The following is a 26,196-nucleotide window of genomic DNA, read 5'->3' as shown; positions in this document are numbered from 1 at the left end:
AGAGTACTAAAGTCTAAATCAAAGTAATTTTGCCTGCTGTGTCTATTAGAACTGACATTTTAGAATGCCAGTATGTTCCATAGTTTTGTGATGGTTTTCAGTCCTTCATCAGGATAGATTGAATAATTCATTTTAATGTATTGAATAATTCGTTTTAATGTATTGTCACTATTTCTGTATCTGGGGTTTGTGCCTTGAGAATGCTCCTTACGAATGAGGCTCTGTGTGTGTTCTGAACCCTTTAGTTCCTCTGTGGTGCACGTGCCTGGTGTCAACGACATCCAGTCTTCCTCCTCAACAGGCCAGAACCTGACACAGATATCCCGGCAGCTCAACCAGAGCCAGGTGGCCTGGACAGGAAATCGCCCACCATTTCCAGGACAGGTACTGGTTTCAAGTGCTTAATTTTCATGGTCAGTAAAGATTTGCACTCTCTGTGCTTTTTACAGAAGTGTTTAGTAAACCCATTTATAATGTCAGTGTAATTAATTTGTGGTTGGGGTGGAGCTGGTCCCTTGCTTCTGTTCCTTGGCAGGTTGTGGCGGTGTGAGCAGCTGTGAGAAATGAGACAACTCTTAGTTAAAAATTAAAATAATTTATTAAAAACGGAAAAATTGAAAAATTACAAAAATTAGCAAAATATAAAAATTTGGGATCCTATGGCTCGGTAGATGGCATGCCCCAGGAGCGCAGGGATTTTGGATCTTCTGGCTGAGACAGCACTGGACCTCAGGTAGAGAAAAAGGGCTTACAGTGCTAGGCTGGCTTCTGGCTGGTCCAAAAGCAAAAAAAAATATTTCTAAAGGCTCCTTAATAGGAGTAGACTATCCCAGCACCCATCTCTACCTCAGCAAGGCTGGGGAGAAGGGGGTATGTCTTTCTCTGACCCCTTTTTTTATAGTGTCTTTGCTCCGCCCACAGCCCACCCACAGCCCACCCACAGCCCACCCCTTCGGTTTGAAGTGATTGGTGCTTTCCCTTTGACAGATTATCTCTGTCCACCAATGGCTCATCCTTGTCAGAGGGGTGGTATTAGTTGAGATAAGGATCATTAAAATTCAGGTTGCCATGGAGCTGACAGGGCAATGGCTATGGGGGCTGGGCTGTTTGTTGGAAGTGGGGTTTTGAAATCTGCCTTGGAACCAAAGTACAAGTAAAAACAGCTAAAAAAGTACTAAAATACATCCAGCATCTTAAAACACTTGTAAAAGTATACAGTAACAACAGGGAGGATAACTCTTATGGTGTACAAGTGATTAATGGAACTTGGTTTTTGGTACCTGGGCTGATGGGTTAATTTTAACATTCAATTTAAAAATATTTTACTGAAAATTAATTAATTAAAGCACTTAATATGCAAAGACCAAGCACAAATAGGGATTTCATGTATGACACAGCTGCCCCACGTGCAGCTACCTTTGGTTTGGGACGGTGTTCATTGAGGTGGCAGTCGCTGCACTGACCCAAACCCCAGTGCAAGGTCTTGTCCTGCATTTGTTTTATGTGTGCACTGGATGAAGGAAAAAGGACAAATCTTCTGCTTTAGTATTAAGCCTGTGAATTAAATCTTTCTTGGACCAGCACCTTGCGCCCAGCAATGTTACCCACTGTTATCAGGGTGGGCAGAAGGGGCACGTACAAATCCAGGCATGGATTCAGAGCAGAGGCTGCTCAGCCTGTTGCCCCTCCGTTAGCACTGCCCAGTGTAGCTCACACCGTTGTGTGCTGGAGGAAACTGCACATACCTCCATCAGATGTGCTGTGTTTGTCAGTGTTAGCCCAGAAATCATTTCTTCTTCTGTGTAACAATTTAAAAAATGCTTTGAAACTCTATTGAAAGACAAATAATATGAAATAATCAAGCTTGATCTTAATAATGCTGCTCCTAATCACTCCTGAGTTCCCATTGTTTGGCAGGTCAGAATGGCATGTTGGGGTGGTCACTAAATAATGTTTCAGTAACTGAAGTGTTTCCACATTAATCACTGATTATTCCCAGCCCTCAGCGTGTCATGGTTATCTGTCACACCTGGTTAATCAAATCCAGTCATAACATTAACTCATTTCTTTAAATGATATGGAAGGTGCTGAAAATGACTAAAACAAATTACTCACCCCTCTTACTGCACAAATTCTGTCCAAGTCAACTGAGTTTGTATATGAGTGTAAAGAAATTGGAATTCATTCATCCATCTTAAATAAACTAAAATAGAGTTAGGCCTTGCAGAAGTGACATGCAGAGCGCCCACTGCCATTGTGGAAACCTTCAGAAATGAACAATTTCTTAGCTTGGAACTGAGCTAAAGATTTAATAGCATCTTCCACGTTATATGCCTATTGGGATCTGTTTTCCTCCCCCAGCTCCCCTGCATTTGCCCAAAAATCGTAGAGTCATTAAGTTTGGAAAAGACCTTTATGATCATCCAGTCCAACCATTAACCCACTGCTGCCAGTTCCACCACTAACCCACATCCCCACGTGCCACATCTGCACATCCTTTAAACACCTCCAGGGATGGTGACTCAATCTCTTCCCTGGGCAGCCTCTTCCTGTTCTTGACAACCCTTTTGGTGAAGGAGTTTCTCCTGCTAAGAAATGATGGGGAGTGGCTCAGTGAGCACTTCTGCCAGCTCCCTCAGTGCCCTTGGGTGGACCTTGCCCAACCCCATGCACTTGTGTGTGGATACAAAAATGCTGCTAGCAAGGATTTTCTTGCTATTTTCTAAGTCTGTGAGAGACTTTTCTGTCTCACAGAAGAGGTAGCAGGGAATGTAAACGACCAAACACCTGCAGCCTTGAAAAGTCTTGTTTATGGTACAGTAGAAAAATATTTTGACAATGGATGTTTTAGGATTTTAGCCAATCACCCCCAAGGGGTGGGTGATCCTTGTCCAATTAGATTATGAAGAAAAAAGTCTATAAAAGAGTTTGTAAAATAATTAAATAAATCAATCTTGGTGCACAATTCCTACCTGCTGGATCTTCTCTCCTCCTCCTTCTACAGCTGCAGGACATGGTGATATACCCTAGGGCCCAGGCCTGTGGTAATATGAGTGGTGTAGCAGGTCACTGACCTCTTCCCCTTGGATTGTGGGGGCTTCATTCTGTCCCTCTCTTCCAGGGAAAACCAGCTTCAATTGCATGCACTGATTGCCAGTAACAGTGCACATCATTACAGGCATCCAGAGATGTAATCACCTTTAATTTCTGTTTGTGGGATTGGTTAGTGAGTTTTTCTGGGGACTGCTGGACTTACTCATAATGTGGGAAATGGTTTATAGGCAGATTCTGTCTGTGCATTAAGCACATGACTTGGGATGGAGCCTGTATTTCATAGGCAGGGAGAGAAAGCAGCTCATTAGTTTTGAAACTTCTTTGGCCATTTAGTCCCAAGCTAATACTCTGGTCATGTGAGACCTGCATGTGTCCTGCAAGACATTCAGGCAACTGATTTTACTGTGGCACTGCAAAATCAATGCACCTGGAAAATAAAGATGAATTCTTCATACCTGTTCCGTTTGAGGTTAATCCTCATAATAGTGGTGAAGGAAATCCTGGTTTTCCAAATACCTCTGATAGAGTACATGTGAGCTAATCAGCAGGAGAGCTGTAAGAGTTGGTTTATGGTCTGTTGTATTCCTTCTGCAGCAGTAAGCTGGCTTGGACAGAAATGAAATATGGCTGAGAGAGGAAAAACGTGCCTGCTGGCATCCACAGAGTTTATTTAGTCTTTGCTTTATGTTGCAAAAGGTGATTCTGCTGTGCTGTTCCTCAACAATAAAACTTTTTCCTTCTTTTACCCTTTACTCCGCAGCAAATTCCGTCTCAGTCTGGCAAGGCTCAGTCATCTCCCTTTGGCATTGGAACAAGTCACACCTACCCAGCTGATCCATCATCCTACAGCCCCCTGTCCAGCCCAGCCACCTCTTCTCCAAGTGGGAATGCCTACTCCAGCTTAGCAAACCGAAGTGCAGGCTTTGGTAAGTTTTAAATGGTGTAACACAGAAGTGCTCATAAAAACAAAACTCTTCAGCATTAACTCCATTAAAAATCCTCCAGCCAGTTTTTTGGGGGGGGTTGGGTGGGAAACCCAGGTGGTGAAAGGGTTTTGCTTTCTGCTGCTGAGCAGAGAGGACAGAGCTGACCTGTTCCCTCCACGCTGCATCTCCTCCACTCCAATACACTTCAGAATATTGTGTCATTTTGTGGTATGAGGGAATTTTTTTATTTTTTCCCAGTAAATGGTGTCCTGAAAGATTCAGAAGTTGTTTGTATCACTAGTAACCATCCTCCCAAATTGTGGTCAGCTTCTTCAATTTCTTTCTACTTCTCAGGAGAACACTTAAAAGGCACAAATTTGCATTTTTTTTCATTTTTTGTCTTCTTTCTCATGGTGATGTCCTCTTGCACAGAGATTGCGTGTTGGAGTTTGGCTGGAAATGGGATTTATTTTGTACCCCCACTGCTACTAACCTATTCAGAGTAGGTGCCAGATTTTGAAATGGTTTTCTTTTCCTATTACATGCTAATTTAGTGGCTTTCAGACCATGACCCAGTAGGTGACCCCTTGGTAAGTTTTTTGCACTCCACCAGAATAGTAATATTCGAGAGTAAAAAATTTAATGGATTCCGTGAAAAATGTCACTGGCTGATAATAATGTGCAATTCCAAAAAAGCACAGGTAGCAGTGTGCTAATGTGTGGTGTTTCCTCCTGTCCCTGGGGAGCAGCTCTGGCACAAACCTGTTGCAGACGGGCCCTGCTGGTGCCTAGAAAAAGGGCATTGAGATGGAGTTCTTCCCACACAGCTTATTCCTGCCTCCATTTCCATTTGCACCAGGCATTGTACATTTGTTTATGAGACAGCCTTGTATTTCAGGCTTAAGCTACTTGGCAAGAACCCTTTCACTTAATGAGAAACATCTCCTGACCTACATCAGTTTGGGTGCTATTAATAACACAGCCCTCACGGAGACGAATGGCTTCGACCGCCGGCTGGCAGGAGCTGTTCTGCTGAAAAGAAGCATCATTTGCTTCCCTCAGTTAATTTCAAAGTGTTGTTCTGAGGGGGGAAAAAAAACCAAAACAAACTTGCAGCTTTCTTTTAAGGAGTAGCTTGGATGAATTGTATTTTGGCCCTTAAAATGTCTGCAGGGTTTTTGAGTCAGCTGAATTACTGGTTGTGGTAATGTCAGTAAGGGAAGAACTGTAGTCATCTACTTGGGATGGGATAGAAATGCATCACTACAGCCTGTTTACTTTCCTGTAAAACCTTCCCTTTATCAGTTTTGCATGGCTTTGCTGGTACCCAAAGGGATGGGGTTAAACACATGTGGTTGTATTTTCTGAAGTCGGGACTGTGAGTAGTGGCTGATTTGACGTGATTGAGTCTGGCTGTCAAAGACTTGTGTGGCACAGCACAGGTGTGGAAGTTCAGCACAGGAAATTTGGCACCCTTGGCAGAGGATGCTGGTGATCAGGAAGGACCAGACATACACAGCTTGATCCTCTGCTGTGAGAGGGAAACAGGCAAAAATAGCTGGAGCAGTTATAGAGAAAAAAATATCAAGAAGAAAGAGGAGGAAATGTTTGGAAGAAAAGCATGAGCCTGGTGGCAAGCTTTCTAAAATGCTAATTCTTAGAAGGAGATACTGTAACTAGTGAATGGAAAATTGTCCAAAAATATTGTAATTCAGTGGCAGTCTGTAGAAATGCAAGGTAAAATGAGTCCAACTTAAGTGTAATCTCTTACTGTGTACTCATGAAAAATGTATGTGTAATAGGTAACCAAATTAATGTGTGGCAATATGGTTTTTTTCTGGTAGACTATTTAGAAGAAATTAATCTCCTGGAAATCATCACTTTAAGTGTATTTACAATAAAGCCTTGCCATTCTTGTTACTCTGTCAAATGTAAATGTCCTCAGACTTCTAAGAAAGTATCACCATACTGGCAGGATAATAATTTGCTATGAAATGCATATTAAATAAATCACTTTGCAGCTGTATCATTGGAGGACAAGACAGTCCAGCCATGCCTGTATTTAATCAGTGAGGCTGTTGTCTGTTGATCATAGTATTTCTACATCTGCTTAAAAAATCCTGGATTTGCTTACATGCTTTTTAGATGAGTAGCAAACTGTGCACCCACTGCTCTGCAAGAATTCAGTTTTTTTGAAGAGAAAGAGCATTTGGATGGTGAAGTTTGGTTTTTAAGTGAAATGAGAAAACACTCCTTATTATTGATTAAAAAACAACAGGGAGATGCTTGAAAATTGTCTTCCAGTGCCTGGCTCACCGTGTCACTGTGTGTTTTGCTCTGGGCAGTTCATGGCTGTGCAGCCATGGCCCTGAGCTTTGCTCTGGGGCTGAAATGCCCTCCAGCTTCCTCCTCACAGGGCTGGTGTCACTCAGGGCCTTTCTCCAAGGCTCCTTTGCATATCCAGGCACTGATGGATGCCGTACCAAAGCTGGCAGATGTTTTGGAGGAGCTGCTCTCTGACTTCTGCCCTTTCCTCCCCCATGCAGCTGAAGGTGGCCAGAGCAGTGGGCAGTTCCAGGGGAGACCTTCTGAAGTGTGGTCCCAGTGGCAGAGCCAGCACCACAACCAGCAGAGCGGCGACCAGCACTCGCACCCGCAGCCCAGCCAGACCGAGGTGTTCCAGGTGAGGAGCGTTCAGCGAGCCCAGAGTCCCTCTGAGAACCCTTCAGTTCTGAGAGAAGAGCCGTGGCCCTCAAGGATCAGGGTGCAGCAGGGCCTGGAGCACTTCCCTGCTGCTGTCTGCTGCCCTAGGCCTGCACTGCTCTTAGCTGCCCTTAGCTACTGAGGTGGCTTGGGTTTCTGCCACACAACACCATCTTTGCTGATGTAAAGCACTGTTTTCCCTTCTCTTTGCACCCTATACTTAGGGCTTACATCTTTTGCAGAGAACCCGTGAAGTATTCCCAAGTGAAGTGTCTTTTTCATTCTGGTGCTGGCCTCGGACATCTCAGGTTCGATTAGGTCTCAATGTCATTCTCTTCGACAGTTCATGCAGGAAAGGAGTCTGATACTGCATAGCAGATAGTGACCAATAATTTTTTAAGGTTAAACACAGTCAGATATCAGATAGGTGGTAAACAGTCGTCTTCATCTACCTAATTAGCTATAATTCTGAGCCTTGACTACACATAGTGAAGTCCTACTATAGAGTAGGCTTTCAGAAGTTGGCTAATAACATACCTGTCCTTGCCTAACTGGTTTTTAAATTAGATGAAGAAGACAGTTTACAAGAATACAATGCAGATAAATGCAGGAAAGACAGTTCAAGCCCCAAGCAAGGTTTAGAAGTGGGGCACCTCCTTATCTTTCGGAAAGTAAATTCACCTGCAGGATTGGGCTCGTGTGCAGCTGCTCGCAGGAACGCTGCAGAAGAGATGTGAGCATGGGAATACTCCTGTGTGCATGAACCATTGCTTCCACACAAGATCAAACAACTTCATCTGGAATAACTGCCTGTCTGTGTGCTCTAAGCCATGGCCCAGGCAGGATTGGTGGATTGGTCTGTTGCATCTCTTTGTGTTAGCAAAGTTTAGTTGCTATCCAAGAGGATATGCAGGGTAATTCCAGTGGAGCTGAGGACAGCATGGTTTGATGGCCAGTGTCTTGCTTGTTTCTTAACAAACTTCTCATGGAGTTAGTGGAAAGGAGAACCGTGGGATAAAAGGAGAACTGGGCTCATCTGCAGAGCTCTTGGAGGCGAGCGTGCATTTGGAGGGAAGTAGGATAATAGCTGGATGTGATAAGAAACTTGGATGAGTTTAAAGGCCTCCAAGAAGTTGCTTGGATTGTTTGTGCCCAAAGCCAGCCATGGGTTAGCTGGGCTTTAGGAGAGAGGCAGACTTGACAGGAGACCTTGCTGAATCTGTGCCTGAGGAGACTTTGCCACAGAGGCCCCAGCAGCAGAAATGCCTTCAGCGATGGAAATGTAGACAGGAGGGGGCAGCTACAGCTTCCCTTTGGCTGGGAGGGAATGTGGGAAAACAGCAAATAAATGCAAGTTTTGGTCAGAAAATGAAGGTTGACCCTGGCAGCTCAGACTCTGCCAGTTGTGTTCACCGTCTCTCTCACCACGTTGACAGGGATGCTGTGAAGACTTCAGATGGATTTTGATCAGTCTTTATTTTGGGGGAACTTCACAGCATGCAGCAGCTCTTGGTTGTTCTTTCACAAAGCAGATCCTTCTTACTTGTTTTTTTGGTTTTGTTTTATTGTAAGGATAATGAGCCATCCCTGACAAGACTTGGCTTTGTGGTAAGAGCTTATTATTGTAAGGACTGACAGGAAAAGCAAGTGTAAACTCGGGTTTTCTCAGCAAGGGATATCTTTTCCCTGTGGCTTCAGTCTCCAGCTGAGAGGAAAGGTTGAGTGTTTTTTGAAGGCTCCTGCAGAGACCTCACTTGGCTCAAGACCCTTGAGAGCAATTACCACAAAATCCCATTCTCCTAATTTCCTCTGCCTCTGTACATTCATGAAGGCTGCTTGGGCACCTTGTTAGCTGGGGTGGATGTCCAGTGTTGGGTGTTCCACAGAGCAGTGTTCACCTAGAGAGTGCTGCTGAGGAGATGAGACCTTGCCCAAAGCCATCCTGACATCCAGTGTGTGAGATGTTGTATACTCCCCATGCAGTGAAACCAGAGTGTTTGCTCCTCTCAGTATGTAGCTGCCCATTCCAAGGGGAGCTGTTTCAGTCTGGGAGGAGTAGGAGGCAGCTCAAATATATTTTATTCAGAGGAGCAATCCAAACCTTCTGTCCTGCTTAAGTCCCACCTCTTGTTCAAAAACACTGCAGCAAAACAGAAGTAGCACACAAACCTTAGCCCAGCCCCCTGCACAGGTCTGGTTTTCACCTTACTTATCTAAACTTGGCCTTTTCTGGTTTTACACTGAAAAGATGAACAGGAAACCGTTTGTGTCTGGATAATGTGCTGGCAAGTGACACTTCACTTTGATTTTTCCTTATCATGCAGGACATGCTGCCGATGCCAGGGGATCCCACACAGGGTACTGGCAATTACAACATTGAAGATTTTGCTGACCTGGGCATGTTTCCACCATTTTCCGAGTAGCTTGTGGAGCAGAAATGGAAGTTCTTCTTCTCCAAGGCCATTTCAGTGTAATTTTGGCGCTGCTTTTTCTGTGTTGCATTTCTATAGAAGCTACTAAACCAGAAGACACATTTCTCATGTTTCAGATAGTGGTGTAGGGCTTGCTCTCTCCTCCTTGGGGTACATCAGTGCCGACAGAGGAGCTCCAGCACTTGGTAGTGTTCATTGACAGCTCCATTGTTTTTTATTTTATTTTATTGTCGTCTACCTCAGAGATAAAAATTTTGCTTGTTTTTAAAAAAAAAAAATCTCTGAGTCTCAAATATTTGAATGTGAACGATACATAATATTTCCTTTGAATGGTAATTTTTCAATAGATAACAAAGTAACAAAGACTAACAGAGAAAAGGTAAGCTCATGTCTCGTTACAGTGCCTACCGCTCAATTTCGATGCCTTGCTTTAAGCTTAAGTTTCTGAAAGCAGACACAATATTCTGTTTTCTTCGATTCTTGTAGGTTTTAGGTCACTTTAAATGTTGAGATTAAGCAACATAATGTAGGCCTCTCTCACCAGAAGATTCAGCTCTGCCTTTTCTAACTTAAACTTGAATGTGTGTACATTTTGGTACTTTATGTATATCTTGTGCTGTATGAAGTGATTTCCTGTACTGGTTTCTTTTGCCTTTACAAAGGGTCCATTCTGGAGTGTACTGAAAAGGTTGATGATGTATGTGAAGGATTTGAATATCGTGGAAGTCTCCATCACTTCACATAGGTGTTCTTACTTTTAATTCAGGTGGTTCTCTCTTCAGAACAAACATTTACTTACATAAGCTATTAGTCTGGTTTTGCACTGAATTGAGGCCTATAACCTTGTACATTTCTCACTGGCTGCTTTAACTATTATTGTTCTTGCTTTCCCAAAAATGTTGCCTCTTAAAAAATGACTGTAAACACATCGAGATTGCATTTTCTATATTAGCTGCATTTCCTTTCTGTGAAGTACTTTTTTATACTGTGAAACCTCACATTTTAACAGTGCAGGGTGGTGGCCTGTTACTAGGAAATCATTCAAGCTCATTTGCTGCAAGCAATGAGAAGGTTTTGTAGTGTGTAATTTTTTTAGAGTGAGTTGGTAATAGATATTGATTGGACTGTTGTCCACTGCATACACAGTGATAACTTGAATTTTTGCTTGGATTCCCAAGCAAATGCTTCTGTTAAACCCTGTTAACCCTATTCCATTAAATATGGGATTTTCAGCTTACCAAGTTTGTTGAGGACTCTTGGCTGCTCTGAATGCCGTATGCTTTTCCAGAGAGGTAAGTTAATCACCTTCCTCTTGGGCAAGTCACCTGCCTTATGTCTTCATCAGAGATGTGGTAGGAATCTTTTTGTTCAGTATTTCATATGCATGATGACTTTACAGAGGCTGGATTGTAAGGATTTTATCTTGATCATTTCTTCTGGGATGGGAGGAGAAAGAATTGCTCACGATGCCCCAAGTTCCTGCATGCAGGTTGTTCATGACCTTGAGGTTGGGTGGTGGTAGCCAGCCTCTGCAGAGGAGGAGTGGGCAGCTTCCCTCAGCTTTTGGACATTCAGGGGCCATCACGGACCTTGAAAGAGCAGCCCCAGGGCGTAGCCCCCGTCCAGAAGATCTCAGTGTGTGCAGCGATTCTTAGACTTCACAGGATTAAGCTCTGCCTTCTCATAGCCCCTCTCTGGGGTGTCTCTGAGGAGGGGGGACATGGTGCATATCACCACAGTCCATATTTTTGGGATAATGTGCTGGAGAGCAGGCAGGCCCTGCCCCCACAGCCCGCTCTGGCCATGCAGGTTTCGGGCGAGCGTGGCCCAGGGACATGGCTGGCACAGGTGGGGCTGTGCCCGTCTGACACTGCTGTCCCAGCCTCCTCCCAGATCAGCATGCAGTGTTCAGTAGCCAGGAAGAGTCCTTACTATTTCTCTCACTAAATCTGGGACCAATCTCTTACCCTATGTGCAAGTGGGGCTAGGGAGTCTTTTTTTTTTTAGGACAGTTTTGTATATTTCTAGATGAAGTACTGGAGAGGCCTCAGATCTCCTGGTCTGCACTTGCCTCACCAAATCACACTGGGAACAAACAAAAAACCTCCTATCTCTTCTCCCCCAGAGATCAGGAAAATACCATCTTAGGTGAGCAAGCCATGTGCTTACGCACTCTTCTTTTAAATACATGGATGTTTACTCTCTTGGAGCCATCTCCCTTTCCCCTCACGCTGCTCAAATGAGTGACTGCTCATGGAATTGGATAGGCAAAGCTCTGCTGCCTCAGAGTAAAATTCACTGGTGTCTGTAAGATGTGCCTGGATGCTGCACCAGTGAGTGAGGTGCTTGGTGTCTGGGCAGGGTTTTGAAAGGGGCTGATTGTGAGGGAGGGAGCAGTAGGGGAGCAGTTTGTCTCTGCACAGAAGATGTTCTTCTGAAATTTTTATAAATTTCTCCATAAAGTGAGTAATGAATTCAGTGAAAAAGTGCTGTTCCTCTGTTCTATTTTACCCAACAAACTGCTCTAAGTATATTTACAGTTTATTTTGCTTCCTGAATTCAATTTAAAAATCAGGTTTTTAAAGTAATTTTCTTTCTCCTGACATCAGCAACGATAACTTCCTCAGCATGTCGTGGGTTTTATACTACTGGAGAAGACTTCCCGTGTACAGATTTTGGTTGTGCAGTTAGAAGTGCACTGTTAGAATTTTAAGCACATCTCTCTTTTTCTTGTTGTTTTTTTGAAGTCAGTACGCCTGAGGGATCAGAGCATGGACTGCTTCTCACCTTGTGGACTCCTCCTGCCTTTCTGGTTGGGAAAGGCGATGGCTGCTCTGTTAAGGGCAGTGTGGATAGTGCCAGGTTTGGGTTTTCCCTGTCAGCCGTTACCATCCCCCGTTTCTGTTGTGCCATCCCGAGCCAGCGCTTTATTCTCGGCATTTCCACCCTTCCCCTGCTCCTCTCCCATTCCTGGCCAGCCCATCTCTCCCACCCTGGGTGGGAGGCGTTGGGCTGCCATTCCAGAGCCAGCGAGGAGGGAGCAATCAATGAGGCTGGCAACTTTGTGCTTCTGAGCAAGCAAACGCTGCAGGTGAGGCTTTGCTCGTGCTGCGGGGCGCCGTGCACTGCCCTCGCCGTGTCCGCGCCTGCTGCTCCCAAACAGCTGCTCCAGGTCTTGTGGCTGACAGAGCTGTGTAGCCTTGGCTGTGCTGTATCTTGTGTTTGGTTACTAAAGCGACTTAACTTATCCTATAGCTGCAGTTATAAGGTGCATTGGGAATGCTGATGTTTTTATTACGTGCTGTCAGTGTAGCTTTGTTGGCACTTTGGCTTCCAACTTCCAGAATTTCATAGGTGGTGGATTTCTGATTTATTTCGTGGTTTTATTTTTTTCTAAGGTGGAAATAAAGCTGTGAATTCTGATCGAACTGTTGCAAACACAGTGTTTCTTGAAACTGAGTCTTTTGGGTTTTAAACTAATGGAGCAAGAAACTGCAAATAGTGATGGTCTGGGTGAGTTATTTCAAGGAGCAGACATGTAGACTGAGACAATTTTAGATACTAAAATATTTCTATTCATTTATTCAGACAAACAATCCAAGACTCCATCACATTACTTGTACAAGTGCTACTGGCAGTACCTACAGTGATGCTTTAACCAGATAGTTCCATTTGTAGCTTTGTTGCCTTTTCTTTTCTTTTGAAGTACAGTATGAAACTGTAAATACTTCTTGCAGAACTGCCTTTTTAACTCTTAATTACTTCTGGCACAGTGTTAAATAGTGTTGGATTTACCCAATTGCTATGACATATATTTTTATACATAGGTGTACTCTTTTTTCGAGAATAATACAGCCATTTTGTCATTAATGCCTTATTGGTGTCATACTGCTGTTGCTCTTTGTTTGCAAGGTATCGAGTGGACTAATTTCTAGTTCAGATATTTTCACTTTTCCTGGCAGTGCTCAAGTTTGGCTTCAGGTGATTTTTGCCAGAGCCCCATTTTTCACAGTTGTTAACTGTGAGAAGAAGAGAATGTGGGCTTGGGCTTGTTGCTGTTAATGGGGCAAAGAAAAGGTGATGGCATCTAATTGTCTTTAAAAGGTCAGTCTTTTCCTGCTCTAAACCAGAGTGAATTTCATGAAACTGATGACTGTGGGCACTGATTACTTTGTGTAGATTAATGGTCTTTAAAAAAAAAAGGGAGAGGGAACAAAAAAAAAAACAAAAAAAACAACTCCAAAAATGGGCTTCTGTCATTGTTAGGCACTTGGCTACGTATCTGTTTAAACTCTTCATATTGATGTGAAATTGTGCTGTGGATAAAGTGTATTTTGTACTTCTGAATGTTCTATATTTATGACTAACAAGTACAGAATCAGTTGTGTGTATGTATAACTAATAACTGCCTTTTTAAATTTCATTAAAATAAAAATGTCATGAGCTGTTGTTAATTCCTGTCTTTCTGTAAATAAGTAAAATATGCTGTTGGGAATTGTCAAGTAAGAAATAACCCTGAATTATAAGATTAATGCCAAAAATCAGAAGATGAGGCATTGATCTTTGTCTTTGAAATCTCCTCCAGTGCTGTGTGGTTGGGGACAGGATATTCCCCTTTCATCGGTCTTGTAAAGGCTGTCCAGAGAGAGCAGGAGAGGAATGATAGTTTGAGAGCTCAACTTTTAAAAGCGTTCCAGAAAAACATTAATTAACAGCCTGTTCTACTGATGATGCTGAGGTGTGTGAATTGGTGTCTGTATTGTAGAGGGTTTCATTAGAACACAATTGGTTTAGAGTTAATTCATGGTCTGGGGCAGTATTTATTCACTCCCTGGGGTGCTATCAGAGTGGTTTCCTTGTCCACCTTTTGGTCTCATTGTTCAAAGTTAGAAATACTTGTATCCTTGCCACAAACATTCTGCTGACCTTTTCAGATTGCCTATGTAAGGCACATTTGCCTTTCACTGTGGATCTGCATTGCATTTATGTTGTTATTTCTTTGTCGACTCGATACTTTGTGAGCGGGATTTACCTTGCTCATAAATCCAAAAAGCTGGTGACTGGGCCATGGCAGGAGCTGAGGGCACTGTGCTCCAGGGCCTGCATTCCTGGCACGGGGTAGGTGGTGTTTCCACAGCTCATACTCCATTTTCAGGGCTCTGCCTGTGCAGAACAGGCGTGGGCTCTGCTGGGACCCGGCCGGGAACTGGGGCACTGGGATGGGCTTAAGCCACCAGCCCCCCCTGCTCTGCTGGGCTCTGCTCACTCTGTGCTCATCCCAGAGACACAGGCTGCTCAGTGAAAATGGGCCATTCGTGCTGTTTTGCTGTGAAGATGGGGTTTTCAACGCAGTGATGTTCTTTTGGCGTTTGCTCAGGTGCTGGGTGAGCATCTCTGATGAACGGGCCCCGTGCCAGACCTTGAGCCCCATTTGGAAGTGCAGCCGCTTTCATCCTGGCAGCTCTTTGGTGCTTTTCCGGTGCATTTTAATAGGCTTGTAGCTGCTTTTGAAGAACATTATCCAAACAGAAAGGCACACACAGAATGGGTGTTGCAGCCATGCCAAGCAGGGTACAGTGTGGTCGGGCTGTTTTAAGATCCCTCCTAGCACTCCTTTCATACGGGTCATCATTAGCTGTGCTCTCACGTGCTAAATCAAGTGCACTTCTGGGCACCGTGGTGACAGCTGGGTGTGGGAGTGCTGGGAGATACTGATTTTGGTGTGGAATCTGGGTTTGGAGATGCTGGATGTGGAATGCAGCCACGTGTTTGGTGACTGATGGTCGCTGCATCTCAGCAGGACGCCGTGGTAGAAATCCACCCAGGCTGGCAGGCAGGGAAAAGTTGCAGCTAAGGCTCACTGTGTCCCTACACTCACCATCTTTGCCTCTATCAGCTGACACTAATGACTCAGAACAACAGGTCAAGTCTTCATTATGATGATAGAAATACATTTTTCTTAATTTTTCCATGGGAGCTATTTCTTAGCCACATTTCCATCAAAATACCATCATGGCTCAGGAAGCATTACTCATTAAATTTTCCCATTTTCTCGCCAAGTTGTATATAACAGGGACAGATACAGGATGAATTCTTCCATCCTTTTTTACCAAGTTTCAACATATTCCTGGTTGAAAATACTTGGCAGCATCTTTCTTCAAAGTTCGTGGTCTGTCCCACATAAAATGAAGTGGAATCACTTGAGTTGTATTAATGGATTTGGGATCAGATCCAGAGGTTGCTGGGGCATCTTTTCATTAGCTCTGGAAAAAATTATCTTCTAATTATAGACCGGCTCTAAATACCAATATACAAAATGTGCCATTTGGGACCCAGTTGAAAAAAATGTCACTGCTAGGCTCACCCCTGGGCAATGCAGCAGTGCAGAAGTGCATTGCCATGGCTTTTGCAGGCAGAAGTGCTGTACACACACCACTGCAAGAGCCTGGGGTCTGGAGACAGCCCCACCTGGGAGCTTTCCCCAGTGCACACACCCCTTGTTGGAGGAGACTGAATCCCCCAACACTTCGGTGTCCTGCTGCCTCTTAGAAATAGCAAGTACCTCTTTTCAGTGAGGAAGGGGAGGTTTGAAATACTTAAATGCATTTCTAAAAACATGAAGCAGTGCAAGGTTGAACTACTGTGGTGCACTCTGTCATCCCAAACACCTTTTGGGTGGCTCTCAGAGCCTCCCCCAGTCACTGCCCATCCCTGGCTGCTGTGGCTAATGGCCCTTCCCTTGGAGCCCAGAGCAGTTCTGTGTGTGGCCCTGATGGGAAGCGGCTTCAGCCTACAAAATAAAATCACAGGATAGTTATTTTCCATTTAGCACTGGAATTACTGGCCTGTTAGACCCATTGCCACTGAGGAGCAAGGATTTTGAAGACCTGAGGTGCTGTTTGCTTTGTTGTCTGAGGCCTCCAATTTGCTAAATGAACACACAAGAGAAGACGCTGCCCTGGTGCTGTAAACACGACCCACTGCCTTCACTGCAGTGCATGTAGCAGGGGACAAAGGCTGGATAATAATACTTCCCACTCAGTGAAGGAGTTTGTCCTGTGGAACTGTCTCAAAAGCAGCTCTCCTCTCCCTGCCTGTCATTTCAACACGTCCTGGATGTGATGGACCAGGGATACCAAAGCGTGACTCACAGAGGGGATGTAAATGCTGTGGGATTCCTTCCTTCATGTAAATCACACTCAAACAAATGTTACATTGTTCCTGGTTCACGTAATTGAGAGCAAAAGTCATCAGGAGGCAACACTGTACAGTGCTGCTGCTGCTGAATTAAATTTTATTTCAAGATGGGACGGTTAGTGGATGTGTCTCATCCTCCTTCTGTTACCTGCTGCTGCTTTCTCCAAGAGAGTGCAGAGTACTCTGAAAATTTAGAGCTGGTTGAGGTAATTCAGGCTGGTCCCCAGATGTGAGGGGTAGATGGAGTCAGCTTGCTCCAGCATGCTCTGCTCTGGGAAATGGGAGTGAGCATGGGGCTCACCTGCATAAGAGGTACCTGGAAACACCAGCTCGTGACCTCCTCCCAGTGTCCCCTTGGCACCACTTGCAGGGGTGGGATTGCATTCCTGGACCTCCCTGTTCCTCCCAGTGCTCTCCAGTATGTGGCTGCTCAGCCCACCAGAGCTCCTGCACGGCTCCTGTTCCAAAATGGAAAAAATGATGCTACAGTGAAAGAAAGTCTGGAGTTGGACAGTGATTTTATGCAGTGTCAAGGAGTCATGGCCTCTTTAATACCAAGCCCATGTGTCATCATGGTTGTCTTGTGTAGTCAGGAAAAGTTCCTGTCTGATGATTTATTTGGTGACGTAGGAAGGATCTTTGTCATTGTACCCATGAAGCTCAAACACTGCATGTTTACATCCATTCTGATACGGCATGGAAAACTACCAAACCTTTTGACTGAAAAATGACTGGATTTTAATCTACAAAACCCTGAAAGCAGATGGTTGCAGTTTTGTGAAAAATTTGCAAAACTGAGACTTGGGTAACTTGAAGTGCTTCTCTTTGCCTTTGTCTGTTTAAAAACTTTATTTGGTGGGATTGAAAAAAAAGTATGCATTGAAATTTGTGAAATTCCTATGAAAAGTTTAATTATTGATAAACTATAAAGCATTGTGCACTTCCTTTAAGCCATATTGATGCCCCCACTGCATGGAGATGTTTAATCTAAAGGAGTTCTGAATTGGAGTTTATTTAGATTCTTCACATATTTTTTGCGACCTCTGTGATTTAAGGTCGGAGACCTCAGCAGGGAGTCAATGGAAGTTGTCACTTTAATCATTTTAGTTATAAAGGTTCATCAAAGTTCTGCGAATTGACCTAAATTTTCAGATCCTGCTGAGGGAGTGGGGTTCTGCACTAAACTGCCAAGGCTGACCTGGATATATCAGCTGGTAATGAAATACTGGAGCAAACGCACTGAAGAAGGTGTCAATTATATAAATAAGGCTACTAAAAGGCAAAAATCTTAATTCAGTGATAGGTAACATTTGATATTTATAGATCACTACAGATACATGATGCTTCATCACAGGAGTGTCGAGCTCAGGCAACAGATTTCCTTTGACAGGTTTGTAAAATCCCCATTTTGTCCCTTGCCACCACTGTGTCGGTGAAGGGTGGGTGGGTTTTTGTACTAATGTTGATAAGGTGTCAAGGCAGTTTTACAAGACTCTCTTTAACACCAGCCAAGATTCCAGCATTGAAAAAGAGAACTTTATTAGCAGGGGTGGGAATATTAGATAACAGATTCCTGTTCTCCTCTTGGTTTTGTGCTTGTTCTCCCATCAGGAGCATGTTTCACAGCCATTTAAAACACTGGAGCTGAGCTTCCAGCAACAAGTCCATTAATAGCTCTGACTTCCAGGAGGTTCTAAAATTGGGTTAAAGATACCCTGAAGGCACAAATTTCTTTGCTGTTTAAGTCTGCCATCCAGAAGAGAAAATGTTTCTCAAAAAAAAAAAAAAAGCAAAAAAAAAAGCTTCTAGTTATTTCAGTTGTTTCTCTGAGAGAGTACACACTAACTGCCACGTTTGTCAGATTTGTTGATTCCCTGTCACCTATGAAATTGAGGTAAAAACTGTACTGTTCTCAACTGTGCCCAGAAATGCCACTGAAATGGTTTCCAGCTTCCTGTGCTCCTCACCAGACTCGGAGCTGGGCAGTGGAGGAGGAGAAGGTCACAGCAGGGCTTTGCAGCCGCAGCCGTGGCTCAGGAGGTGCAGTTTGGACATCTTCTATCAGAGAGTTTGTGCAGCATGGGAAAAGGCTGCCAGAGGTCCTGCTGTCTCCATCCCTGGCTTGCCAGAGCCTTGGTTGACCATGTCTCAAGCTGGGAGAGCCCTGCTTTCCCAGGAGGTCCGTGGAAGTGCTGTACCATCGGCGTTCCTGGAATTCGCTGGGGTCAGCTCCAGCCCTCAGCACAGCCACAGTGTCAGAGAAGGCTCAAATACCTGACGTGGTCACTGACCCTGAGCCAGTTAAAAGGTCTGTGTGGCCTCCTCAGCCAGGCACAGCAGCCCCAGGACTGAACATCCATGGACCTAGGACTCTTGGGCTGCGACCACCTCCTCACCCACTGACTCATCCTTTCCCCATATCCAGAAGCCCTGAGAAAGTGCTCTGTACCACACCGCCTGTCAGATGTTGTGCTGCTGAGCTGTTCTCACACCCATCCTCCTTTGAAGAGGAGACCAGTTCTCTAAAATGACTCAAGCTGTTGACAGAAGTTCCCTGAGGTTGCTGACAGAAGCCCAGACACAGAGTCTATCAGCATAGGCAGTCCCTGAATTCTGCAAGCAACTTTTTATTACAGGCCTTGAGACACCAAGAAAGAGAGACCATCTTGATGTAGCACAACAGCTGTTGCCTGATTTGGAATGTTGTTTTGCTGGAGAATCTTCAATATCCCATCAAATAAAGCCCTTGTTAACAGCAGAGTGAAACACAAACACAGCAGTTACCAGACGTGACCAGTGGGAGAAGTAAACAAGGAGGATCTTTAATGGGTAAGATCACAATTCAGCTGCCAGCTAAAATGTTTTCCTATAGGATTATTTCCATCATCATCACCCAGAACTATGGACTGGTGTCCATGCAGTTTGTAGGACAAATGTAACCTCAGTGCTGTGGCAAAAGTATCCTGGATTAAAGTAATCTAAAAAGGAAGGTTCTAAGTGTCAGTGGTGCCACAGTGTAGGCCCTAGTTCAGTATCATTGAACTATCAATTATATCAGTTTAGGTTTTATTTGATTTTTAACCATCTGAGCTAGAACTAGAGCCAGTCATTCCATGGTACTTAAAATCCTGTTGTCCTGCAAGCTCCTGTTCAGATGTAATACTGGATATGCTTGTCAGCTTTTTGGAAATGGATGCTTTTTAGCCATTCCTGAGCTGAAAGGTAGCACTGCTGCTTGGTGGCTTTTTCATTTCACCAGGGATCTGCAGAGCTCTGGGGGGTCTGTCCAAGAAGATTGTGCTCATTGCTGGGAAGAGGGACAAGCTGTTGCAGAGTGCTCATGGATGACCTCAGTTCAGATCAGGACAACCTGCACGGGACCATGTCAGATGCATCATTTCTGATTCAGGGACTGCCTAGCACAAACTCACCAGAGGTGAAGATGGAAAAGCATCTCCAATCCATCCCTCCACAGTCTTTGTTTGGGTGTTTCCGACCCTGGGTGCCACATCAGGGCTCTGATCCTCTCCCTAACATGTGGATGTTCTGTATCACACTGTGATGAGGAGGTTTCGTTTTGGGACACTGTCATACATGGGGGTTAAATGACTCTGTGCACCAAACCAAACCACTGGTGACCCAAAATTACAACGTGGGAGTTCCTGCCTGCTAGGCCCGTGCTCATTCCACTAGACCACACTGCCTCTTGAGAAAATATGTTTTAATGGTATCTGGCCAGCTGTGCAAACATGTCAAGAGACAACCATGTAAAACTGAACTGCTCCCATTAGGCAAGTTATAGTCTATTTTATTTGTAAGCACAAATCCTAAATCCCTCCTCTAGGATGATATTTTCACAAACAAAAAGTAAGGAAATTAAAAACAAAAGCATTACAGAAAATGTTGATCTTGGGGCCGTGGGTGACATTGGACAAAGTACATTTCCCCTGGAACAGTGAGCCTCTTCCTCTCAACCAGACTCTCCTTTCCAGCCTGGTTCCTGGTTTGAGAGCTGTTTTTGGGGACAGATGGGCTGGTGTCCATATAGCAGGTAGGAAAGGAACCTGTGTTCACCTTACGAGGTTTCCTCAGCTGATGACCATCCACCCCTGCTTAAAAATCCATTGCTGTAAGAATCAAAGCTATCAGTTAATGAGTCTGAGCACCTTCAGTGCTCAGTGTTGTCTCATTTTGCCTGTATTATGAGAAGACAACACTGCCTGGTGTGGGACATGGCCAGCCACCCAACAAGCGATCTTTATTCTTTTATTAAAATGCCTCTTTTCTGTCTGTGCATCGCAGGGTACAGAAGAACAAGGGATGTATTTAACACTAATGTGACCCATCCTCCCAAACACAGTTGTAGCAGCATCTAATACAATGAATTTTTTGCTGGGTTTTGTTATAAAAAAAACAGAGGGTGGGTTGCCATTTACTACCAGTCTGAGGATAAAAAGCAATGGGTTTGGGTAAGTCAAGTGCCCCAGAAGTTGCGTGAGCTGATTCCTCTGACAAAATGTTTCAGGTTGTAGTGGGACTCACATCTTAAAAGGAAAACCACTGCTGCACTCACTCCCTTGTTCACTGTTAAGGGCCCTTCCCTTGGCTGTGTAGGTGGTACCAGCATCCCAGGACTCCAATCACTTCCCTTTGCTCCAGCGTGTGGGCACAGCTGCACCAAAAAAATAGTGACATTTCTCACTTCAGACAGTTTGGTTCTGGTTCTTGTGTTAATGCAGTTGCTAAGTGACAGCATTTCCCTGATCCCACTGCACTACAGCACCGGAATGCTTTAGCCCCAGGAGCAGATTCTGGCTCTCAGCTTTGCTCTAACATACGTATCCCGTTGTTTCTGCAGCGTTTATCAGTAGCACTTTTCTCTGTTCCTCTCCAGCAGTTACATGCTGGTTCCCCAGGGAACTGGACCCATGCAGGGCTGGAGAGCCAACACTGTTCCTCTGCTGCTGACTGCGTGGTGACAACAGGAAAGAGAAACACTCACCTGCTGTGTCACCTGCAGCAAACTTGTCTGACAATCTTCAAAGTCCACAGAGGTTTTCAGGGGCTGGAGTCTGAATGACAGCAGTAAGTAATGAGCCAAGCACTGCAAAAAGGCACAGCTCAGCTCAGGCTGGGGGTCTGAGCATCGATAAAGAATTATTTTATTCTTTGTTCAAGGAGCTCGTGTTGGAGCCTGCGATCCCCACTCATGCTATCATGTTGGGCAGCGGATAATAGAAATCAAAAGGCACTCTCTGTCACAGTGAAAGAAATCACAGATGATTCAGAAATTCCAGGTGTTCTAATGAATCAGGAATGCCTGGTACAGGCAGGAAGAAAGTCTGAGTGTTGGATGTTAAAGAAAACGCCCAGGTTGGCAATGCTGACAGCGGATATTTCTCACAGAGCAAATCATGGGTAGGGAGTTCTCATGAATTTCTTATCTGGGTTTCCTGCTGGGACCACTGCTTCCACGATTTCCCCCTTCTTCCTTGCCCTTCCCTTTCCCATCCACAGCCCTCTCTGGGCTGGATTTGTCTCCAGGGGTGACCCCACCCGGTGGGTGAGAAAATGCCTCTGTGGATGTATTGAGTGTGGTACCTGCCCCACACACAGAGATCTGGAGCTGACAGCCATAGCAATGAGGTGGGTTAACCTTTTACCTGGCCTCAGTGCACCAGCAGAGGTGTTCTGCTCCCTGGGTGGGCAGTTCTGGGTCTCTCCCACACTTAAGGAGTGAGGATGAGCTGTGCACAGGAATGGAGTCCCACACGGAGCAGACGGGCTGGGGAGTCCTGCCAGGCTCACAAGGAGATGCTTCACCAGCCCTGTCCCTACCAGGCAGCTGTTGGCAGCTGTGTGAGGCTGCAGGTGGGTCCCTCAGACCTGAATTTCTCACATGAGGCTCCTCCACTCTCCCTGATGCTGAGGCTGGAGGAAGAGATGCCTCGTAAGCTGTCCAAGGTGATGGACTGGCTCTGAATTCTGCTGACGAGGACTGTGGTGGAGGGTTTTTGTAGAGGCCTCAGCTCAGGGCAGGATTTTAGCAGGTGCTGAGGTCTCCCTGAGGCCGTTTCCGGCAGGCTGAAAGCAGCTTTTCAGCATTACCGGTGATGACATTGCATGAGAAAACATTTTTCTTTAAACAGTAGTTTCTTCAAAGCAAGAGGTGAAAAGCAAAAAGTCCTTCTCAAACTAGAATTTGCTTCCTAGAGTAGAGCACCAAAACTAATGAAAGCCAGGTGTCTTGGCCTGTCCCAGGAACAGGAAAGGGAGGAAAAACCAACCTCAGCAGCCTGAAAATCTGCAGTTACAGCAACCTGCTCCAGCAATAGAAAAGCCCAGGAAGGACATGTGTTTGTGACACCAAAACATGGTACACCAAAACATGTACAGGCAGTGGAGGGGACTGGAGCTGCTGCCACCAAATAAAACAGCTTCCAAGGGCTGTACTGCTTCCAGGATTTGCCAAAAGGGGAGGGAGGGTGCTGAAAGCTGCTTCAGGGCACTCAGGTGCACTAAGCAAAGCCCTGATGAGCCCAGAGCCTGGCCTGAAGGCCAGCTATTGCAAAAAGTCACGTAGGTGTTCCGAGTCCTTCCTGGATGGGGACAGCAATTAGGAGCTGAGCTGGGACAAGCTGTGTTACACAACCATCAAGCCTGTTTGGCCACCCATTGCCCCCCAGTTTCATGTTGTGGTGCCAGTGTGTAAGGCAGCACTGGGCTGGCGACGCTCCCATGGTGTGTTCATCCTGTCCTTCTGCGTCATCGCTTTGCAGGAAAAACGTTGTGAGTTGAATGCTTGCTGATGGAATTATGTGAGCATGGCAGAAGTGAGTCTGACACACTTTCTGAAGGACCAAGGTCACTGCAGAAGTGTGTGCACATGCAGGAATATATATCCAAAGTAGGTGTGTGTGCATGTATAAATGTGTACATATATATCTGTGTGTATGTGGACACGAGCAAAACATGTAAGGGTGGAAAATACCTGAAAGGGCTACAGATAATGGCTGTGGTGAGCAAGAGAAGAAAGTGCCCCCTTTCCCTGGGCTCCCACAGCCATCCCAGCTCTGCCAAAGACAATGGCAGGAAGCCAAGGGGAAAGAAAGAGATCAGGGGGAGCAGAACCAGGCCGGGCGTCCTCTGTTTCACACTGGAAGTACGGAAACTCAGAGGCTTAAGTCCTTTTTCATGAACCTTTCATCTGGACCAAAAGTGCTTGTACAAGCCTTGCTTGCTAGCCATGCCCCTGGGCTTCCTTACAGGACTGTGGATTTTATCCAGTCCTGCTGATTTTTCTGGGTGGAGATGAAACACTGACTTCCTTTCAGGAAAGCTCATCTCTTCCTGGGAATGGTTAAATAGTGCTGACTGCACGTATACCTCCTGGGAAGAATAAGGGAGGAACAAACCCAGCCAGTTCCAGGTTTTGCAAGTGCTGCAGACATTGGAGAATAATCTTTAGTAATGAGGGACTGATAAGCACTTTGTTACAGTTTATTAATTAAGATGCATGTACTTGACTGATCCCAAGGTCAGGTATTTCTGCCCTGGTGTCCTGGTTCAGTCCACAGAAGGATGCCAGATCCAGGCAGTCCCAGGTCTGTGTGTGTGCAGGATCTGGCTTGCACTGATGCTGCCTGCAGGGATGGATCAGCACAGGCAGTGCTTGTTTTGGGGAGAGCCTCTGCATATCCCTCTGCCTGTCCCAGCCGACTCCTCCCTGCACCATCCCAGGCTCGGCTGCCAGGTTTTGATTAATGGTTGATCCAATACCACGCAGGTCCTCCAGTTCCTGCTGACTCCCGATGGCACAGAGTCCAGCAGACACGTGTGTTATTAGCACTACAAGTCCAGTGGAGCAAACAGCTCTTCATCATATACACTTTTGCCAAGATATTATAGCACAGTTTCCACTTCCTGGCAATTAACTTCATCTTTTACCATTCAAGAACAAGAAGCACTCTGTTCCACATAGGCAGGTCTGCACAGTTTGGAAGTTTCTTATTCCAAGTTGAAAACCCCAGAAAATTACTTTGACAAAACAATTTTCCTGTCATTTAAACACAAAGAAGCATGAGAAGTGGTGTTGCTCAGCTGACTAGGCACAGGGTTGAGTTTCAGATGACCTGGCTATAGCCCTTGGCTGTGCTGTGGACCTGCATGCTGTGACCTTGAGTTAAGGTCCTTGTCTCTCTCCCCGCCCTGGTGTTGGTCTTACTTTGTTACCTGTGGGAATTACTAAAGGTGGTGGGGTTAAGAGTAAAACCATCCATCAAATGAGGAGCTGTTGGGGAGGAAGAGGGCCAAAAGTAGCTGCATTTCCTTCAGCTTTGCTGCTGCAGGTACTCAGTGGCATCCTCCAGTCTGGGGATGTGTATATTGGGCTTGGAATAGGCTGGGCAGGTTCCACAGGTCCCTGGTGGTCCCGGCTATAAAGGAAGAGCCAAGCCCTTAGCTGCAGGCCTGTTGGTAGGGCAGGTCTGATTTATTCACATAGGTGAGCTCAACTGCAAAGTCTTTGCAGCCAGGACTGTTTTCAATCTGGTGGCTGTGCCCAGAATAACAGGAGCAGGATGTCAGTGGGAGCCTTCAGAGCCACTGCAGTACAAATACTGATCAGTCCCTAACAGATAATGTTTCCTGTCTCCAGCTTTTAAGAGAGCCTCATGGGCCAAGGGACTGGAAATCTTCCTCTCTGTTTCACTGGTTGCGGTCTCCGGTTCAGGCAGGTACAACAGGGAAGCGCCTGTTTACTGCTCTGTCAGCTCTGGATGTTCTCCAGATGCCATTGGGGAGACCTGGTGCCTCCTGAGAAACAAAATAGGCTCATGAAGGCTCACTGGAGTGATTACTAGCTGTCCCACACCTTGGGAAGCCAGTGCTATCTGTGGCTCTGCCCTGATGAAACTAGGTACCCTCTGGATCACAGCCAGGCCTGGGCCAAATGGCCGGGCAGAGCATGACAAGGGAGCCGGGAGGAAGGAAATGAAGTCAGCCCTTGATCCACACCAGATGCACACTCACACTTTGCTACAAGCTCATTACCCCGACCATTACCCTGGTCTGCAGCTACAGCTGCTGGGGGAGCTGCCAAACCTGGCACGGACCCAGCCCGTTCCCAGAGGTCTCTTTTGGGCCGGGGCAGCCCCTTCCCCGGGCCCCGTGCGGAGCAGTGGTGGCTACGTGAGTTACACACAGCTATCCCTGCACAGGCAGCCACAGCACGATGTGGGAGCATGGTGATCCATAGGGACTGGTGTGATCCTGCCCAGGCCTGTGTGGGGCTGATGGACGGCCAAGGCTGAAAATGTTGGGTGGGTAGTGATCAGAGGAAATATTTGCATTGTTTATCAGGCCGTGAAAATCATGGGGTTTAAAGGACATATCCATGGAGTACAACCAGCAAGTAGTTGCTCAAGAGAGCCTGCTGCTGGGACAGGCAAATCATGGCCTCAGGACAAACTGGGAAGAAGATCCTGTTCCCAGTAGGTCTGCTGGCAGCAGCCCTGACTCATACCTGAACTCCTGCAGGACTGAGATGACTGTGGTTCCAATGCTGGGGGCTGTGGCTGAGGAAAGAGCTTGGAGAGGCAGCTCCACAGGAGCTTCTGACACTAGGAGATGAGGTGAAAGAGTAGGAGCTTGGCCTTTTCATGACTCAGTAACACCGATTTGTTCAAAGAAGTAGCAGTTGGAAGGAGAGGGAGTGGAGCAGATGCAGCTGTGGGGTAGGAGGCCAGAGGAGAAACAGGCAAGACGAGGGAAGACCACTGCTAGGAGACATATTCAGCCAAGCCAGCTGCACATCTCGTGTTTTGGGGTTTCTTAATTGATTTTTACACTAACAGACAAGCTGATTTTTTTTTTGGATGTTTCTC

At 45.6% G+C, this 26,196-nt stretch overlaps 1 protein-coding gene and 1 long non-coding RNA gene across 7 annotated transcripts in view; one reads left to right on the top strand and one right to left on the bottom strand.

The window, feature by feature from the left end:
* The window catches only part of ARNT2 (aryl hydrocarbon receptor nuclear translocator 2), a 99,384-nt gene extending 85,815 nt beyond the window's left edge, over positions 1-13,569 (top strand). For all 6 annotated transcript variants that reach the window (XM_069025592.1, XM_069025593.1, XM_069025594.1 and 3 more), the window contains 4 exons: positions 246-384; positions 3,815-3,980; positions 6,527-6,663; positions 9,008-13,569. In XM_069025592.1, coding sequence (XP_068881693.1) covers positions 246-384; positions 3,815-3,980; positions 6,527-6,663; positions 9,008-9,106 — 541 coding nt within the window. In that variant the 3' untranslated portion in view covers positions 9,107-13,569. The remainder of the gene's footprint in view (positions 1-245; positions 385-3,814; positions 3,981-6,526; positions 6,664-9,007) is intronic.
* A 6,386-nt stretch (positions 13,570-19,955) lies between these two features.
* Positions 19,956-22,330, bottom strand: LOC138116507 (uncharacterized). Its single transcript, XR_011154179.1, has 3 exons — positions 21,976-22,330; positions 21,315-21,416; positions 19,956-20,984 (listed from the first exon to the last, which is right to left on the bottom strand). It is a non-coding gene; the product is annotated as an uncharacterized lncRNA (long non-coding RNA).
* Between the last annotated feature and the right edge of the window lie 3,866 nt (positions 22,331-26,196).

The sequence above is a fragment of the Aphelocoma coerulescens genome, chromosome 10, assembly GCF_041296385.1.
Source record: "Aphelocoma coerulescens isolate FSJ_1873_10779 chromosome 10, UR_Acoe_1.0, whole genome shotgun sequence".
Classification (NCBI taxonomy): Eukaryota; Metazoa; Chordata; class Aves; order Passeriformes; family Corvidae; genus Aphelocoma; species Aphelocoma coerulescens.
The sequence above is the reverse complement of the archived record's forward strand: the minus strand, read 5'-3'. Positions and strand labels throughout refer to the sequence as shown.